The sequence below is a fragment of the Mesoplodon densirostris genome, chromosome 12, assembly GCF_025265405.1.
Source record: "Mesoplodon densirostris isolate mMesDen1 chromosome 12, mMesDen1 primary haplotype, whole genome shotgun sequence".
NCBI classification, from domain to species: domain Eukaryota; kingdom Metazoa; phylum Chordata; class Mammalia; order Artiodactyla; family Ziphiidae; genus Mesoplodon; species Mesoplodon densirostris.
In genome coordinates, this window is record NC_082672.1 from 1,220,531 (window position 1) to 1,240,754 (window position 20,224).

Consider the following 20,224-nt stretch of genomic DNA (forward strand, 5'->3'; position numbering starts at 1 on the left):
AATATCTGATCAATCTGTTGGCTCCACTGTCTGATGACCAGAGCCTACAGCACTGCTTGGCTTGAAGAGCAAAATAAATCCTTGCTTGCGAATGAGCACAATCAAGTATCTTGGGGATGGTCGACTGGAATTAAAAGAGCCATCTTTTTTGTAGCAGTTTTCTTCATTTTAAAGCAATCCATGTTACATGTTTTATTAGTTCCATACTTTAAATGGGATACTCAGATATAAAGAAATATATCCAGATTAATAGTGACAGTGGCTAGAATCAAGGTTCATAAAAATAACTGACGTACTTTGGAAAATGCTCCCTTGCAAGCATGTGATGACTATGTGTGGGTGTCACAGTGACCGTGTGGGACTAATGAGGACTACGCAGGGCCTGGCTGTGCTGACGTCCCACAGAACACACGGTAGGTGCGGTCCTGCTGTAAGGCTTATCATTACATTTTTAAAAGCTGCTCCACAAGGGAATCTTAAAAGAAAAAAGTCCTCAAGCTAGAAACCACAGAAGCTTTCGCTCTCATTTGAACTATCAGCACAGAACTTCATTTTTGCTCTTTTGAGTCTGTTTTTATTACTGGCACAGAAGGATACTTTAATATTTTCCAGAGATGAAGACTTGCAGGCACACTGGCAGCTTCTGGATTTGCTTCTGTAAAGTGATCCCTCAGTCTTGTGTGTGGTTGTTGGTCCTGACTCCTTAAGATGGAAGTATTTGGGAAAGGTATTGGGTTAAATGGAGGCAAAAATCTGAAATAATGTTGCTATTTTCTGCTGGAAGCAACTCTTCCAACGTGGATGTATTGGGGATGAAAACTAAACAATAATTGCTTTTATTTATCATTAACAATTCATACAAATCTGTATAGAAAACCGCATTCTCTGAACTTCATCTTTGGCCTTCCTCATTGCCCTTCCCTAACTTGCCAAGTTTTGTATTATCCTGACTTCAGAAAAGATGGAAATTTCCCAAGTATGGGTGGTCTTGTTTCAGGCAGATAGCACATTGTTAAATTATTACACCACATTTTAACCAGAGCACAGTTGTTTTAAGCTATATTAAGTACATCTGGGTAACAGTTAGTAAGTTTCATTTCCAAGGATAAGGTGAACTACTGGAAAATATCTTATTGCTTTTAAATTTTGCCTTTGCTTTCCATGATTTTTGTCAGATTATAAAAGAAAGAAAGAAAAAAGAACTTCTGATGGATGAGTCTGTTTTTTCCCCTGTTGCTGAATTTAAGAATTTGATATAGTTCATGGTCTCCTTTATAAATATAAATAATTCATGAGGTCTCCTCTCATGCCTTTTAATTGTCAAACCCAAGAAAATCAGATAATAGATCTTTGAGCTTTAAAGAAAATTATGAAAAGGGAATATGGGCACCAAGTAGTGCTACCTTATGCCTGGCATGTCAGGAGACCTATGCTCAGACTTTGGTTCTGAACAGAGTTTATTTGCCGCTCCTCAAGTTCTCTATGATTGATGGCAATGTATTAACTCACAATCCTTCCAGGTATGGGAATTACATTTATAGCCTAAAGAAAATAAGTGACTTATTGAAAATTATGGAGCTAGTTCATAGCAGAGCATGTGTTATAAGAGGTCTCCAGAATCCTAGGTGGGTGTTTTCCCACTATACTATGGTAGCCTTTCAGTACAATTTAGAATTTTACTTGTGAATGGTTAGCTATCTTAAGTTTTAGATAAGTCATCTTATAAAATTATACTTTAAATAGTTCACAGAATTAAAAAGATATTCATAGATACCTTTTACATTAAAATATTCTTATAGATGAGTAGAAAATACAAATGATTTCAAGTTTTACCTGGATGAGAAATTTGTATATCCAGACATTAGAGTATATGAAGTTACCAAGGAGGGAATTTAAGATAAGAGCTAAAGGTGACCAAGAAAAAAGAAAGAAGACTCAAATTACTGAAATCAGAAATGGAAGTGGAGACATCACTGACTATCTTACAAGTGAGCTACTGTATGACAGTAATGTATGTAGCTTGGGTGAAATGGAAACAGTCCTAGAAAGATACAAATTAGTGAAATTGACTCAAGAATAAATAGAAAATTCTAGTAGATTTCTAACAAGAGACTAAATTGTAATAATAATTTAAAAACTTCCCACAAAGAAAATCCAGGACAAGATGGCCTCATTGGTAACTCCTACTAAACAAGAAGAATTAATACCACTTCTTCACAAAATCTTCCAAGAAATTAGAGGGAACACATCACAACTCATTCAGTGAGGTCAGTATTACTCTGATTAAAAAAAAATCAAAAGAACTGAAAATTAAGACCAATATCTGTTATGAATATAGACACAAAAATACTCAACAAATTACTAGCAAATCAAATCCAGCAAAATATAAAAAAGATTATACACCATTACCAAGTGAGATTTATCCCAGGAATGCAAGGTTGGCTTAACAAAAAAGTAAATTAATGTAATAAGTTACATCAATAAATAAAATAAAACATATGATCATCTCAATAGGCACAGAAAAATCATTTGACAAAATTTAACACCCGTTTATGAATATTCAAACAATGACAACAATAGAAGAACTTCTTCAAAATGATAAAGTCTATCTATGAAAAACTCACAACTAACATCATTGTTAATTTTGAAAGACTGGATACTTTCCCCCAAAGATGAGGAAAAATACAAGGATGTCCACTCCTACCACTTCTATTTGTGATTGTCCTGGAGGTTCTAGTTGGGGCACTTAGGCAGGAAACACACATACACACTTACATCTTGAGAATCATTACCAGCTGGTGATCCATTACCAGTTACTTATGGGATTGTCATCCCTCTCAAGTGTCTTGGGATAAAAATAAATGACAGTCATTGTAATAGATGAGACCCAAGGTCTCTTCTGCCCATGTGGCTCTATGAACACAGAGCTCTGTTCCTTTGGGGTGCCCAGAAGTGGAATCTCAGTGACATGCCATTTTGCCTCTGACTTTTCTGACTTTGAACACGGGATGTACGATCTGTTGAAACAGGAGTCTGAGACCTTATTGCATGACTGCTGTCTTTAGGAAACCCTTAGACTCCACTTGGGCAGAACTCTCTTAGGACCTTTCTCAGGATATAGGAGGATTCGCCACTAATTCCTATTTAGTCACAGTTGTCACTCCCATAGAAACACATTTTCAGTCATTCCCAGTCACTCCTGGGCATGGGATATAAAACCCGTTGTGTATCTACTACTTGTTCCTCTAACCTCATGTCCTACTGTCCTCCAAAACTCTTTGCCCAACCTGCTAAATTCCACGCCCTTTCCATAGACTGTGTTCTCTCACACAGCTGTGCCTTCCCTTGTGCTAGCTCTTCTTTCTGGAAAAGTTCTCTCCACTTGTCCCCTCCCTAATTCTTATTTGTCCTTCGAGGCCCTACCTACCCTACCCAGGGTGCTCTCCCCTGGGGCTTTGTCTTCTTCTGCGTGAGGATTACCTCCCAGATCCTTTACAAACCTGTTAACTTACTTTTCTGTTTCCGTTCTACACTTTCATCTCCTACAAACTCTGCATCTCCAGAGTCTAGCATATTATTTAGCATAAACCACAGATGCTCAAAAGTATGTGCTGAATTGATATCGATAGTTAGATGGCCTCATGGTGACACAGATCCAGTGATAACTCCCCTTCAAGGTGTACCTTCATCCTAGGCATCTATTTTTTCTGAAGTTACCTTGTCCTGGGGACCTGGTTGAGACATTGTCAGAAGTAGGAGCCTAAGCTTCTTATTTTAGTTAAGCTGTGAAAAGAATCTACTCTACCTGTCGACCTTGACAGATACACCTTTATCACATCAAAAATTGAAAACACATGAAGCTCTGAGTTTTATATGGCTAAAGTTAACAAAATTTCAAAAACAATTGAATATAATTACTGTGCAAGTTTGGGTGTTCTGCTGAAGGATTGGCAATGGAGTTAAATCCTTACTTAAAGAAAATAAGAATAAAAATAGGAAAATACACGAGGCTTGGTGACAAGCACTGCTTCCACCCGCTGCTCACTTCCAGACTGAAGTCTCCTGCAGGCACCTGCATCGAATCCGTGAACCTGGGTCAGGGCTACACGTCTGTGCAGGGCGCTAGGAAACCACCTCCTGGCCTCTGCCTGGAGATCAAGAGGTGGCCGATTCCTTAACATGGGGAGGGTCTTCAGAAGGTGCTCAGTGGTGAGCAAACATGACAAATATCATTTATGGAAGACAGACAAGAGTCTTTGCTAAGTGAGTGGATGTGCGTGTGACGCCACGATAGTGGGATTACACAGAGGAGGCTGAACAGTTTCCTTTGTGCTTCTCTTACAGCTTGGTAGTGATGTGGGGACGTTATTCTGTTTATATCTGGTTAGAAGGGAGAATGTTTGAAGATGCTTGTTGTAAAATCAAGGATTTTTAAATGTAGGTGTTAATATGTACTTGTTTCCCCACTAAGAGTTAATATTGCAGTAGTCTTTGTTGGTCCAAGGAGGGACACAGCAAGGATGAGCTTCAGCAGGAAAACATACAAAGGCTGAAGGTCATTGTTAATTGCAGAAAACATCATTGCTTCCTCACTCTTTCACATAAATATGTAAATATGAGCGTGTGAAAACTGACCTAAGGCAACTGGCAGCAATCACTTTTATTAAAATATTAAAGTCAAGAGAATATCATTTTATGTATCAAATGTAACACATTCAAACATTCATACATTCATTCAATCAGAATTATTTAGTGCCATGAAAAACAGTAACAGACAGGCTGGCGAGATCCTTGTTTTCATGAAACTTAATCTAGTGAAGAACACAGACAGTAAATGTGAAAAAACCAAAATAATGCTGGGCAGTGTTAGGGTCTCTGACAAAAGCAGTGGGATTTGGTGTGGAGGGGCTCTCACAAGTGGGGACTATGAAATCAAAGCACAAATAAACTCTCTAAAATGCAAAAGATGTTGCTGTTATTTCAGAACTCGTGTGTGTGTGTGTGTGTGTGTGTGTGTGTGTGTGTGTTATGTTTTAGGTAGCTTTGTAACACTTCCCAGAAAAATAATTCTCTAATCATAGACTTTAGACCTGTGTCTCAGGACAATGTTAAAATTCAACCTTTTGGTAAGCGATGTATTATTTTTATCTGATCCACAGAATAGAGAGGTAGAAGGCATTGTAAGCGGGGTAGGGGGGAGGCGTGGCTGCTGGACCTCTGACCCCCTTCAGGACAGAGCTGTTCTTTACCAGCAGCGAACACCAGGTTCACACACCCTGGAACCAAGTCCCTAAGGCAAGAGCCCAAAACCCGTGTTGGGTTTTTACACAGTTGAGGCCATTTCCTCCCCCTGTAAAAGCCAAATGGGTACATGTGTTGTGAGGCAGATGTGGGGTCCGACGTGTGTGCGTAACTCACAGAGAATGGATGCGTCTGTGCATTAGGGTCCAGAGAACCAGAACTTTGTGACAGGAGGGCTGTGACTTTGTGACTTGAGGCCGCGGAGGCGAGGTCCCCCCTGCAGCTTGGGGACCGTTGGTGTGCTGGGCCCCGCGTCTCCAGTGACATATCTGTAGCTGTTTGTACTTGCAGCTTTTGAGCCCTGGCCACGGAAGATGGTTCCCATTATATTTAATGGCTGTTGATCTAATATCTGGCAAGTACAGAGCTCTGTTCCTGACGGTCTGGCGGGGCCTCGCCTCTGCGCTCCCCACCGCTGCGGCCTCCAGCCCCGAGCAGCTGCGGTCACATTACAAGAATGTGACAGTTGGACTGTAGTTTCAGTCCTGCTCAGTTTCTTTGTAAATGATTTATAAGCCCAACTTGAAAAAAATCTATCTTTAAATAAGTTGCAGCACTGGAGTTATGTTCAACACATAGGATTCCTATTACACATAATTCTATTATTACTAGTTATGGCACAGTCCTAACAAAGTCTGTGAATTATAAAAATATGGCAAAAATTTTTTTGCATTTAAGGATAAATGGTGTTCAAGAGAACAGAATACCAAAGGAAAAGGTACAATAACAAAAAGTTTCCACATATAAAGCCCACAGACTTTACTGCAAGTGTGCTGGTGGTAATCTTCCTGAATTTTTAAGATGGTGGCCCATTTAAACGGGCTTTGTCCAAAGCTCACTGCTTTCATTTACTTACTGAAGGACAAGCCAGAGTTGAATTAAAAAGTGGATCATAGCCCCAGTCACTGAGCCGCCGCCGAGGACTCAGCAGCCTCCCCCTCGAGCCCCCTCGCTTTCCGACGCTCCGTCACCCCCGCCCGCCTTCTCCAGCCGCCGCCTTCCGCAGACCGTTTCCACCGAGGAAAAGGAATCGTATCGTATATCTGCTATCCAGAACCTCCACTCTTTCGACCCCTTTGCCGATGCAAGTAAGGGTGATGATCTGCTTCCTGCTGGCACTGAGGATTATATCCATATAAGAATCCAACAGAGAAACGGCAGGAAGACCCTCACTACTGTCCAAGGGATCGCTGATGATTACGGTAAAAAGAAACTAGTGAAGGCGTTTAAGAAGAAATTTGCCTGCAATGGTACTGTAATTGAGCATCCAGAATATGGAGAAGTAATTCAGCTACAGGGTGACCAGCGCAAGAACATATGCCAGTTTCTCGTAGAGACTGGACTGGCTAAGGACGATCACCTGAAGGTTCATGGGTTTTAAGTGCTTCTGGCACACTGAAGCTGAAGTGAGGATTTCCTTGTAATGAGTAGAATTTTCCTTTTGTCCCTTGTCACAAGTTTAAAAACCTCACAGCTTGTGTAATGTAACCATTTGGGGTCTGCTTTTAACTTGGACTAGTGTGACTCCTTCATGCAATAAACTGAAAAGAGCCTTGCTGTCTAGTCTTGAAGTCCCTCATTTAAACAGAGGTCAAGCAGTCGGCACCTGGCAGTGTCCAGCCTGAAACAAAGCAATAACAGTGATGTTTCAGCCAAGTCCAGAGCCCTAAGATCACAGACGGCTATGTCTGGCCAGAAGCTCCTCAGCAATCCCTCTACAGAGTTCCCTGCCCTAAGAGAATGTCGCCACCTGAACAGCCCTGGGTGAAGCTGAGAGTGGAGGATGGGGTGAGGCAGCGACCGCAGTTGCACTGCTAGAGGGAGTCTTTGATCATCAGGGGGAAGATCCCCTGGTAGCTCCAAGGTGACCAGGTGGGCAGAGCTTAGAGCAGCCACCTTCCTTCTGTTGAGGTGACAGGACAGCTGGCTTGCCACCAAGGTCTTTTTGACCAGACATATCCTAGCTGATTGATGTCCAAACTAGAATGTGAGGCCAACCTTCTATCAGAGTTAAACTTTTGACAAGGGAACAAATTTCAAACCGATGTATCAGTCATGTAGCTGTAGAGCTCGCAACTTACTAGCAACAGCTGCCCAATGCCATGTGAAGTAACAAACTGGTTTTTGGTTTTTTGGGTTTTTTTCTTCCCCTTCAGTTTTAATGTTATGTAATGTATTTAAACCCTTATTTAAATAAAACTTGTTTTCAGAAAGAAAAAAAAAGTGGATCATTGCTCTGATATAATGAGTGTGGTTTGTCCATGATTAATAAAAGCCTCTATTCTTAGTATAACTTGTAGAATATGAAGTCATTTTATGGGACATTTAAGATACAGATACACAAAAATATGTTGGTGGAATATTTTTTTTTTACTTCAGAGATGATATTATTTCTAAATACGTGTCCACTTTTAAAGGAACAGTATATATTATTTTGGAAAATAGAAAATATACGTGAACAAAACAAAGCGAACAAACAAAAGGGAAAAACAAAAGCTCTTAGTTATTAGGTGCTCACACTCGGAAGTAAGCGCTGTTGACATGTTAATGTTAAAACTTTGAGATTTTTTCCTGAATATGTGTGTATATAACACATGCACATGCATATGTACATAGGAATATGAGATCCTATTGCAGATACTGGCTTTTAGTCTAATTTTTCAAGTAATCAGCTTTGATGTTTGCGTCTAGTTCTCATACATGGGTGCCCCATGGTTCACGTAGTCAATCTTCTGGTGCTGCATTCAGACTGCTTCTCATTGTTTTGCTGGGATATACAATGCTATCATGAACACCTAGTAGATGCATTTTTATACTTGTGTGATTATTTCCCTACAATAATTTTCAGAAGTGTAATTGCAGAGTCAGTTCCCTCACTTTTTTTTTTTTTTTTGCGGTACGTGGGCCTCTCACTGTTGTGGCCTCTCCCATTGCGGAGCACAGGCTCCAGACGCGCAGGCTCAGCGGCCATGGCTCACGGGCCCAGCTGCTCCGCGGCATGTGGGATCCTCCCGGACCGGAGCACGAACCCATGTCCCCTGCATCGGCAGGCGGACTCTCAACCACTGCGCCACCAGGGAAGACCAGTTCCCTTACTTTTTTAACAGCTTTCGATAAATATTGCCAAATTTTCTCCAAAAAGGTAGGGCCAACTTATATATCTGCTAGTAGAGTGTGAAGAAACTGTCTACATCAAAAAATAAAAATTATTATTTTAAAAATATTTGTTAGCCCAGATCACAGGCCTATGCCCAAACTGTAAGTAAGGGCCTAGGAGAGAGAGTAACTTACAGTTTCCGTTCTTGTGAATGGAGTTCCTCATTTGTGTCTCTACAACTCACAAAGGGGCTTCTCCAAAGCAGAAAGAGTCTCAGTTATTAGACAGCAAGAAAGGGAACTGTGCTTAGTATCTTGGGCATGTATTTCATTTTTCTGTGAATTATTTGTTCACCCTTTAAATTATGTTTTCATTAAAATACCTTTTTTGGGGCTTCCCTGGTGACACAGTGGTTAAGAATCCGCCTGCCGATTCAGGGGACACGGGTCCGAGCCCTGGTCCAGGAAGATACCACATGCCACGGAGCAACTAAGCCCATGCGCCACAACTACAGAGCCTGTGTGCCACAACTACTGAAGCCTGAACACCTAGAGCCCATGCTCCATAACAAGAGAAGCCACTGCAATGAGAAGCCTGTGCGCTGCAACGAAGAGTAGCCCCTGTTGGCTGCAACTAGAGAACGCCTGTGTGCAGCAACAAAGACCCAACACAGCCAAAAATTTTTAAAAAAATACCTTTTTTTCTCTTTAACTATTAACTTCTTTCCATATGTGAGCAATATTTTTTCTCAATATGATATTTAAAAAAATTCCAAGATCTGTTTTTTTTATTAGACTTAGGAGAACTGCCCCCAAGATTACATATTCATTGATATTTCCCTAATTTTGTTTCATATTTACATACTTTGTTCTTATATATATATATATATATATTTTTTTTTTTTTTTTTTTTTTTGCGGTACGTGGGCCTCTCCCTGTTGCGGAGCACAGGCTCCGGACGCGCAGGCTCAGCGGCCATGGCTCATGGGCCCAGCCGCTCCGCGGCATGTGGGTTCTTCCTGGACCAGGGCACGAACCCGTGTCCCCTGCATCGGCAGGCGGACTCTCAACCACTGTGCCATCAGGGTAGCCCTGTTCTTATATATTTTTAATTTTATTTAAAATATCATCCTTGTGGATTATATTTGTATGTATGGTATGAGGTAAGGCCATTACCCATTTATTTTTCTTCTAAAGGATTATCTAGGTACCCCAATTACTGATCATGTATTTCTTACTGATTTAAAATTCCAAATCCTTCATATAATGTTCTTGGGTCTGTTTCTTAACATTATTTTCCATTCCAACATAGTCCACTGATTTTGATTATGCAGCTTTATAATAACTATTCCTCAGTATCCTTTTAAAAACATTTTACTTAGTTGTTCTTTAAAAATAATTTTATTATGTAAAGTTCCAAATATATCCAAAAGTAGGGAGAATGCTGTAATGAACCCACTCTTACCATGGCCAGCTACAAGTTTATCAACACCGAACCAGTCTACTGATATTATTTATTCCAACCCCTAACCTCAAGATCATTTTGAAGCAAACCCCAGATGTTATTTCATCTGTAAATATTTTAGTATGTATTTTTATTAGATATTTTTATTGAGGTACAATTTACATGACTTAAAATTCATCATTTTCAACTGTGCAATTCAGCTGGTTTGCGCATTTTTGTATATTGTACAACTATCACCACCCATCTGTTCCAAAACATTTTTATCATCCCCAAAGAGGCCCCATACCTATTATAATCAGTGTCAATTCCAGCACCCCCAACCCCCTGGCAGCCACTAATCTACTTCTGGCTCTTTGGCTTTGACTTTTCTGAATATTTCATATAAATGGAATCTTACAGTATATGTCCTTTGTGTCTGGTCCTCTTCATTTAGCATGATGTTTTCAAGATTGTATCAGTGTTTCATTCCTTTTTATGGCTGAAAAATATTCTAGTATGCATATGCCACATTTTGTTTATGTATTCATCTATTGATGGATTTTTGTGTTGTTTCTACTTTTTGACTATAACAATGCTGCTGTGAGGAGTCATATACAAGTTTTTCTCTAAACATATCTTTTCATTTCTGTTGTGTGTATATGTAGGAGTGAAACTTCTCAGTCATATAGTAATTCTATTTTTAGAAAGTTTGAAGAACTGCCAAACTTTTATACAGTGGCTGCATTATTTTAAATTCCTATAGCAATGTGAAAGCCTCCTGATTTTTCCACATCTTTGCCAACACTTATTATTTTCTATTTTCTTTTTTTAATAGCTATTCTAGTGGGTGTGAATGACATCTCATAGTTTTTATTTGCATTTTCCTAGAGATTAATGATGTTGAACACCTTCTCATGTGCTGGTTGGCCATCTGTTTATCTCTGTGTCTTTTCTGGAGAAATTCCTTCCTTTGGAGATATTCTATTCCAATTCTTTGGAGAAATTTTATTTAAGTCCTTTGTCCATTTTTAAACTGGGTTATTTGACATATATTGTTTAGTTTTAATATTTCCTTATATATCCTGGATATTGGACCTTTATCAGATAGTTAACTGGCAACTATTTCCTCCCATTCTGTGGGTTGTCTTTTTACTTTCTTTATAAAATCCTTTAATACACAATAATCTTTCATGTTAATGAATTTCAATTTGTCTTTTTTTCTTTGGGTGCCTTTGGTTTAGGTGTCATATCAAAGGATCATTTGCCAAAGCCAAAGTTATAAAAATGTACCCCTGTGTTTTCTTCTAAGAGTTTTGTAGTATTAGTGCTGACATTTAGGTCTTTGATTCATTTTGAATTAATTTTTCCTATGGTGTGAGGTAGGGGTCCAAATCCATTTTCTGGCTCAGGGATATGCAGTTATCCCATACTGTTTGTTGAAGGGATGATTCTTTTCCTCCATTGAATGGTCTTGGAAACCTTGTCAAAAATCAATTGACCATTGATTATGAGTGTATTTTGGGGCTCTCAGTTCTATTCCATTGTTTTAAATATCTATCCCTATCCCACTACCACACTGTCTTGGTTACTGTAGCTTTGTAGTAAGTTTTGAAATTGAGAAGTGTGAGTCTTCCAACTTTGTCCTTTTTCAGGATTATTTTGGCTATTCAGGTCCCTTGCATTTCATATGAGTTTTAGGATCAGGTTGTACTTTTGTGCATAAAAAGAAAATGGAATTTTGATAAGGATTGCATTGAATCTCTAATTCAATTTTGGGGGTATTTGTATTGTAACAATATTGTTTTCCATACCATGAATACAGGATGTCTATTTATTTATTTATTTATTTACTTACTTACTTATTTATTTATTTATTTATTTATGGATCATATGGTAGTTTTATTTTTAATTGTTTGAGGAACCTCCATAGTAGCTGTACCAATTTAGAATATCACCAACAGTGCAGGAGGTTTCCCTTGTCTCCACATCTTCACCAACACTTGTTATTTGTTGTTTTTTTTGATAATAGCCATTCTGAAAGGTGTGAGGTGGTATCTCATTGTTGTTTTGATTTGTATTTGCCTGAGGATTTGTGATACTAAGCATCTTTTCATGTGTCTGTTGGCCACCGGTGTGTCTTCTTTGGAAAGTGTCTATTCAGGTCCTCTGCCCATTTTTTAATTGGATTGTTTTCTCTTTTGATGTTGAGTTGTATGTGTTCTTTGTACATTTTGGATATTAACCCATTATTGGAAATATCTTTTGCAAATATCTTCTCCCATTCAGTAGGCGACTTTTTCATTTTGTTGATAGTTTCCTTTGCTGTGCAAAAGCTTTTTAGTTTGATACAGTCCCATTTGTTTATTTTTGCTTTTGTTTCCCTTGCCTGAAGAGACATATCCAAAAAAAATATTGCTAAGACTTATTTAAAAGAGAGAACTGCCTATGTTTTCTTCTGGGAGTTTTATGGTTTTAGGCCTTATATTTAAGTTTTAATCCATTTTGAGTTTATTTTTGTATATGGTGTGAGAAAGTAGTACAGTTTTATTCTCTTGCAATTTATTTAGATCTTATTTAATACAGCAGTGTTCCATAGTTTTCACTGTAAAAGTCATGCACATCTTTTGTTAAATTAATTCTAATGAATAAGCTAATTGTTAAACTAATTAATAAAACTAGTATTTTATTCTTTTTGATGCTATTTTAAATTGAATTGTTTTCTTAATTTAATTTCAGAATGTTCACTACTAGTATATAGAAATGCAACTAATTTTTGTATATCCATCTAGTATGCTGCAACCTGGCTGACCTAGTTTATTAGCTATAATAGATATTTTTAATGGATTTTTGAACTTCCAATATATAAGCTCATGCCATGTGCAAATAGAGATAGCTTTGTGTCTTCTTTTCCATCGTAGATGGCTTTTATTTCTTTTTCTTATCTAACTGTTCTGGCTGTAACCTCCAGTACAATGTTGTATAGAAATTATGAGATTAGACATCCTTGTCATGTTCCAGATCTTAGGCAGAAGTGTTCAGTCTTTCACCATTATGTATGATGTTAGGGGCTTCCCTGGTGGCACAGTCGTTAAGAATCTGCCTGCCAGTGCAGGGGACACGGGTTCGAGCCCTGGTCAAGGAAGATCCCACATGCTGCAGAGCAACTAAGCCCATGCACCACAATTACTGAGCCTGTGCTCTAGAGCCTGCAAGCCACAACTACTGAAGCTCGCATGTCTAGAGCCTTTGCTCTGCAACAAGAGAAGCCACTGCAATGAGAAGCCCATGGACCACAACAAGGAGTAGCCCCCACTCGCCACAACTAGAGAAGGCCCATGTGCAGCAACAAGGACCCAATGCAGCCAAAAATAACTAACTAACTAAATAAATTTTTTAAAAAAAGTATGATGTTAGCTGTGAATTTTTCATAAATGGCCTCTATCAGGTAGAGGAAAGTCTCCTCTATTTCTAGTCTGTTGAACATTTTTATCATGAAAGGGTGTTGCATTTTTTTCAATTTTTTCTGCATCTATTGAGATGATCATATGTTTATTCTATTGATATGATGTATTACATGAATTGATTTTTCTATGTTCTACTAACTGGGATAAATCTCACTTGATTATAATGTATAACCCTTTTTTTATGTTGTTGCATTCAGTTCTCCTGTATTTTGTTGAGGATTTTTGCCTCTATATTTATAAGGGATATTGCTCTGCAATTCCCTTTCCTCGTGATGTCATTGTCTGGCTTTTGTATCAGAGAAATACTGGCCTCATAGAATGAGTTATAAAGCATTCGCTTCTCTTTTGTTTTTCTGGAAACTTTGAGAATGATTGGTATTAATTCTTCTTTATATTTTTAGCAGAATTCACCAATAACTATATGGAGTGCTCAGTGTTTTTTTGTTGGAAGTTGTAATTATCATCATTATCATCATCACTCAGTCTTCTTAGTTAATAGGTCTATTACTTCTTGAGTCAGTTTTGGTAGTTTGTGCATTTATAGGAATTGTTCCATTTCATCCAGGCTATCTGATTTGTTGGCATACAAATGTTCATGGTATTCCCTTACAGCCTTTTTCATTTCTGTAAGGTCAGCATAATGTCTCCTCTTTCATTCCTTAGTTTGTGTCTTCTCTCACTCTTTTATACATTGCTTGCCCATAAACATAGATTTATATTTATTATTTGTAATTATTGCTTTATGTATCTGTCTTTTATATCAGATTAAACACGCAAGGAGTTACAAACAAACATACATTTATTCTTTTATATTTACCTATTTAGTCTCCTTTACTGGTGCTCTTTATTTCTTCATGTGGACTCGAGTTATTATCTCGTGTCTTTCTATTCAGCCTGAAGGGCTCCCTTTAGCATTTGTTGTAGGGTATGTCTGCTCATGACAGACCCTTTTAATTTTTATCTGCAGGTTTCTTAATTTCTCCTTTTTTTTTGGCCACACAGAGTGGCATGCAGGATCTTAGTTCACTGACCAGGGGTTGAACCTGTGCCCCCTTGCATTGGAAGCACGGAGTTTTAACCACTGGGCTGCCAGGGAAGTCCCCTCTCCTTCATTTTAAAGGGTAGTTTTTCTGGATATAGAGTAGTTGAAATGTTTTTTTTTCTTTCAACACTTTCAGTATGGCGCCCCACTGCCTTTTGGAATCCATGGTTTCAGATGTTAATCTCACTTGTGATAATTTGTACATGATGGATTGCTTCTGTCTTGCTGCTTTCAAGATCATCTCTTTGTTTTTGTCTTCGGATAATTTCATTATGATGTATTTAGGTGTACATCTATAAGTTTATTCTACTTGGAGTTTGTTGAGCTTCTTGAATGTATAGAATAATGGTTTTCATCAAATTTGGGAATTTTTCAGCCAATATTTTTTGAAATATTATTTCTGATTCTTTCTCTCTCTCCTTGCCTTCTGGGACTCCCGGTATGTGTAATGCTGTTACGTCTGATGGTGTTCCACAGGTTTCTGAGGCTTTTCTCCTTTTTCTTCATTCTTTTTCTTCCCAGTCCTCAGATGGGTACTCTATTGACCTAGCTCAAAGTTCATTGATTCTTCTGCCAACTGGAGTTGCTGTTGAATCCCTCTGTGAGTTTTTCATATCAGTTATTGTACTTTTTAACGTCAGAATTTCTATTTCGTTCCTCTTTATAATTTCTCACTCTTTACTGATAATTTCTATTTGGTGAGGCATCATTCTCAAACTTTCCTTTAGTTTTTAGGCATAGCTTCCTTTTGCTCCTTGAACATATTTAAAGTCTTGGCCTAGACAGTTCCACGTGTGTGCTCCCTCAGAGACGGTTTCTATTGTTTGCCTCCTTTTTTGTGTGTGGGTCACACTTTCTTATTTCCTTGCATGATTCATACTTTTCTTTTTTTTGTTGAAAATGGGTTATATGAACATTATAAGGTGATCCCTCTAGAAACCAGATTCTCTCCCCTTCCCAGGATAATTTTTTATTGCTGCTTACAGCAGGCATTTTTATTTGTATTTTACTGACTTTCTGGATGAGTTCTGTGAATTCTGTATGTATTATTTGTCATTTATAGCCGTTGAAGTCTCCATACAGTTAACTTAGCTGTCAGCTAATGACTGGACAGAGATTTCCTTAAATGTCTGGAACCAAATTATTTCCCAGTCTTGGAACAGGAGCTGTGTGTGTGTGTGTGTGTGTGTGTGTGTGTGTGTGTGTGTGTGTGGACACACCTTTAGTACTCAGCCAAGAAGTATACAACTCTGTCTTAGCTTCACTCCTTCACTGAGCCTCAAGATCAGAACAGAGGTGAGAACTTAGGTCCTTTTTGGACCTTTCCTGAGCCTGTGCACAGCATAGGCGTGCACAAGGACTTCTCAATTCCCAGGACTGTGGCAATTCCCTTCTCTAGCCTTTCCTTCCAAGGTTTTTGGTTTGTGAGTTTTTTGCCCCAAATGTTATCTGTCATCCAGGCAGCAGCAAGGAAAGCATTAGCCTGTAACAGTTTTAGACAAATGCTTTAGCACGGGCCGGTTCTGCATCAGGTAAAACAAAGACAAGCCTTTTGAGCCAGTCTTCCAGGGAGACATCAGATAGGTCAAAATAAATGATTAAAATTCTTGTAAATGAGGTCTGTTCTGCTCCATCCAGTATAGGAGATGCAGTGAATTATTTTCACGGCTACCACTGAGCAAGGGAGTTGGCAATGGGAATGGAGTGACTCAGACACCAAAAATCTTGTGGTTCTCACTGAGATTCAGCTGTTTTGTTGAGTAAATTCTCTTATGGTTCCTGTAACCCTTTGATTAATTTTCCGACTTCTGAAAAAAAGCGAATTCTGACAGTTCAAGCCAATTTTTCATTGCTTTTATGGAGGGGCAGAAGTTGGAGTTTCTTATTTTTCTGCTGCTTTCCTCTTACTCTTGTGATTTATTTCTTCAGCTGAATGTCAGAGTTATTTATTCATATTGAGGTTTTGACTTGGATTACATTCAATTCATAGATCAATTTTCAGTGAATTGAGATCTTTATAATTTTGAAGATTTCATTCAAGAACATGATATGCTTTTCTGCTTATGTGTCTCTTTGTAAGTTATTTAAAAATATATAGTTCTTTTACAAATTTTAAGTTATCCCTTTACTTTTATTTTATTTATTTAAAATATTTATAATAAATAAGTATATAATAAATATGTATGTATATTTATACTTATTTTATAATAATGAAATAGTCCATAAAGTCTATTTTTCTATTATATTTCCTAAGAATATATTGTTGGTATGAGAAAAAGCTGTCAATTTGCAGATAATTCTTTCATTCAATATTTTTATTCACATGGCATCCTTCAGTTTTTTTTTAAGTAAACATGCAAAGAGTGATAATTTTGACAGCTAATTTCCAAATTTATGCTCCTTATTTTATTCTATTCCAATATTTTATTAGATAACATTCCCAAGTACTATTATATGAGTGTGGTGGTAGCAAGCATTCTTGTTTGATTCTGACATGTTTTAGATGTAGCTTTTAAAATTATAAAACAATAAATTTCTAATGATAGAGAAGTTTCAATAACCATAGATATGATATATATGAGTTTAGCAGAAATATCTGCAGAGTTCAAAAATTAAGCGTGCTTCTTATTGTTGGCTTGAATTTTCTCCCACTGTTTATAAGTAGAATCTTGTTTCACTATTATTCTTTCCCCCTTTTCTTTTTTATTGTGAAATATAATATATTGAAGACATGTATATAAAACAAATGTGTACACGTCAGTGATTTATCATTGAGCATTGTTCCAATAGGTACAGAACCTATTTCCATTTCCATATTTCCAGTGGATATTGGATATTTCCATTTCCAATATCCATTTCTCCAAAAATATATTTGGTATTCTAGCTTTTATGATCATCACCTCCTTGGCTTTATTTTTAATTTTAAAAACATACAGCCTTAAAGCATATATATATTCTTGTTTTTGAACTTTTTATACATGATACACAGTATATTTTCCTTTGTTTTTATACTTACAAATAATGCTGTCTTGCACATTCTCACACATGTCTCTGTTGTTTATGTAACTAGGGCAGGAACTGATGGGTCATAGACTTGTGTATTTTCAACTATAGTAAATAAAGCCAGTTTTCCAAAAATGTTGTGCCGATTTAAAAACCCGTCATCCCTGAATGAGATTTTTCAGTAGCTCCATATACTCACCAACACTTAGTGTTGGTTTTTTTTTAGTTAATTAATTAATTTGTTTTTATTTTTGGCTGTGTTGGGTCTTCGTTGCTGTGCGTGGGCTTTCTCTAGTTGTGGCAGGTGGGGGTTACTCTTCATTGTGGTGGGCAGGCTTCTCATTGCGGTGGCTTCTCTTGCTGTGGAGCACGGGCTCTAGGCGCGCAGGCTCAGTAGTTGTGGCACGTGGGCTCAGTTGTTGTGGCTGGCGGGCTCTAGAGCACAGGCTCAGTAGTTGTGGCTCTCAGGCATAGTTGCTCCACAGCATGTGGGATCCTCCCGGACCAGGGCTCGAACCCATGTCCACTGCATTGGCAGGTGGACTCTCAACCACTGTGCCACCAGGGAAGCCCCTCAACATTAAATTTTAACACATGCTATTTCTCCATCTATTGAAATGATCATGTGTTTTCTTTTTTTTTTTTAAACTAACCTTTTATTCTTAGAGTAAATCCAACTTGGTCTTAATGTATTACACTTTTAATATACTGAGGGATTTATTTGGATAATAATTTATTTTGCATTTAAAAAATTTATGTTCACAATTGAGTGGGATATATATATAATTTTTTTCTTATAAGACTTTTGTTAGTTTTTCATTGTGTAGGTGTTGATTTTATTGTTTTCTCTCTTAATTCAACCTGAAGTAAAGTGAGTCTTATCTAGATCTGGAATTTGTAAACAATCAGACTGTGTGGACTGCCAATTGACCGTTACTTCTTCATTAGTTATCTGTCAAGTAGCTCTGAGATAACAGCTAGAAGCTACTGGGAAATGTACTGTCCAGTGGGGGCTCTGCTGGACAAAAAGGTTTCCCATTTCTTACCTGTACTCTCGGGCACCTTAACTCTCAGAGTGGTGAGAACAGAGAAAATGTCCAACGTTTTTTATTGTTGCATCTGTATCTTTTAGTACAGGACCTGGCAAATAGTAGACCCTTGATATATAGTAAGTAGGTCTACAAATGAATGACTGACTACAATTTTTAGCACATTTACTGTTAGAGATATTCCTTTAGAACCTCATTTATAAGTGATGTACTGCTCAAAATGTCCTATTCTAGTCCTAGACTCTCCTACTTAGGCCTAGTTACTTTCTGGAAGTTGTTGTCTCTGAATATATGTGAATATGTCAAAGTGGACAAATTCTTATCAGGGACTGAACAGTGGGGTTCTGAACATAGAATTTTAAAACATGGCTACGAGTTATTTGATGCTTCTTTCATGAAGAGGTGAGTGCCTGTCCCTTCCTTATGAATCTGGGTGTTCTTATGACTGTTTTGACCAAAGAAGCATGACCACAGGACCCATATGCTTTCTAAGGCCCAGCATGGAAGCCCATCCAGCTTCTCTCTGCCCACTAGAATGTTTGCTCTTGGACGCTGAGCCCCGCCATGGAAGCCTTGCCAGGCTAAGTGTACCACCCTGCAGAGGCTGTGTCGGTGCCCTTCAGCAGCACAGCTGAGCCCAGCAGGTGACAGCCACCAGTGCAACGTGGAGCAGAGGGGTCCCCCACCTGGACTTGCCCAGCTTCTGACCCACAAAGCCAGGAAGTATAAGAAAATGGGTATTATTTTAAATGGTTAAGCTTTGGGGTAGCTTGTAATGCAACAACTGGAACATCTTTGGATATTTTTTCACATATTCTTTATTTCGTGAAGATATATTTTCTTAGTCTATTTCCATTTCCTTTTGAGTTGGTGGTGATTTTGTCCATATTTTGGCATTCCCATTTCTTAGTTTTTTACACTGTCTCTTTTCTCTCTCTTAATAGACCTTGTTTTAAGATGAAGAGACTATGATGGGCCTACTAGGGAGGCACTGATTTTTCCATATTTTCTCTTGAAACAGTGAACGTGACTTTCTGTTAATATAAAATCAAAGGTGATTCAAGCCATTATATCTAATATTTAAAAAAGCAAAAATAGACAGGTGGTTCTATTGCATCCAGTGTTGCAATGCTCATGTTTGCAGGCTTTAAATAAGTTTTAAATAACATAATTAAAATCTGCTTGTGTGTAGTCTGGAAAGCCAGTGTGATTTCTTGACAGTCTCTTGCTAGCTGTTATTACATATTTCTTTGCCTTACTAATTCTATTTTCCTCTAGAATAAAGCAGCTAAATGGAATAACACAATTTGAAGTTCCTTTTAGGATCCGTGATTATATTTCTCTTGTTAACTCATTCGATTTTAAAATTTAACTTAACTTTTTGGTCATCTAAGAGGTCACATTATGAGTGGGTTTTGAAATGTTTGACTTTTTAACTCTGCCTTTCCTACATTAAAATAATCTAAACAATTGATTGACTTTGTGAACTAGAACACAAAGCTAATGCCTTAGGTAAAACCTCTCCTAGACCCTATGGGAAAGAGCAACAAAAAGGACTCACCATCGGCTTGACCTTTGAATTGAATTGTTAGTTTCAGGAAGACAGTATAATTTGTTTATAGTGAAAGCTTGCTGGTAGTTTTTTTTTGTTATTTTGTTTTTCTTTTTTTTAAGCCAGAAAATTGGGTGTGAACTGCTAATGACTAAAACTTGATGTTTGTTTTTTTTCCTTCCATCAGGGAAAACAAGCAGCCAGGAGGAGTAGAAGAATTAGTATTGGATAATTTCATAATTTTTAAAGACTGAAGCAACAGAATGACTTGCT

The 20,224-nt window shown here is 37.9% G+C and overlaps 1 protein-coding gene across 1 annotated transcript; it reads left to right on the forward strand.

Annotated features, from left to right (window-relative positions):
- The first annotated feature begins 3,953 nt into the window (after positions 1-3,953).
- LOC132500408 (uncharacterized) lies at positions 3,954-6,682 on the forward strand. The gene is made up of 3 exons (XM_060115407.1): positions 3,954-4,162; positions 5,667-5,766; positions 6,188-6,682. The coding sequence occupies exons 1-3, from the start codon at positions 3,954-3,956 to the stop codon at positions 6,680-6,682; spliced, it is 804 nt and encodes a 267-aa protein (XP_059971390.1).
- Positions 6,683-20,224: the final 13,542 nt, after the last annotated feature.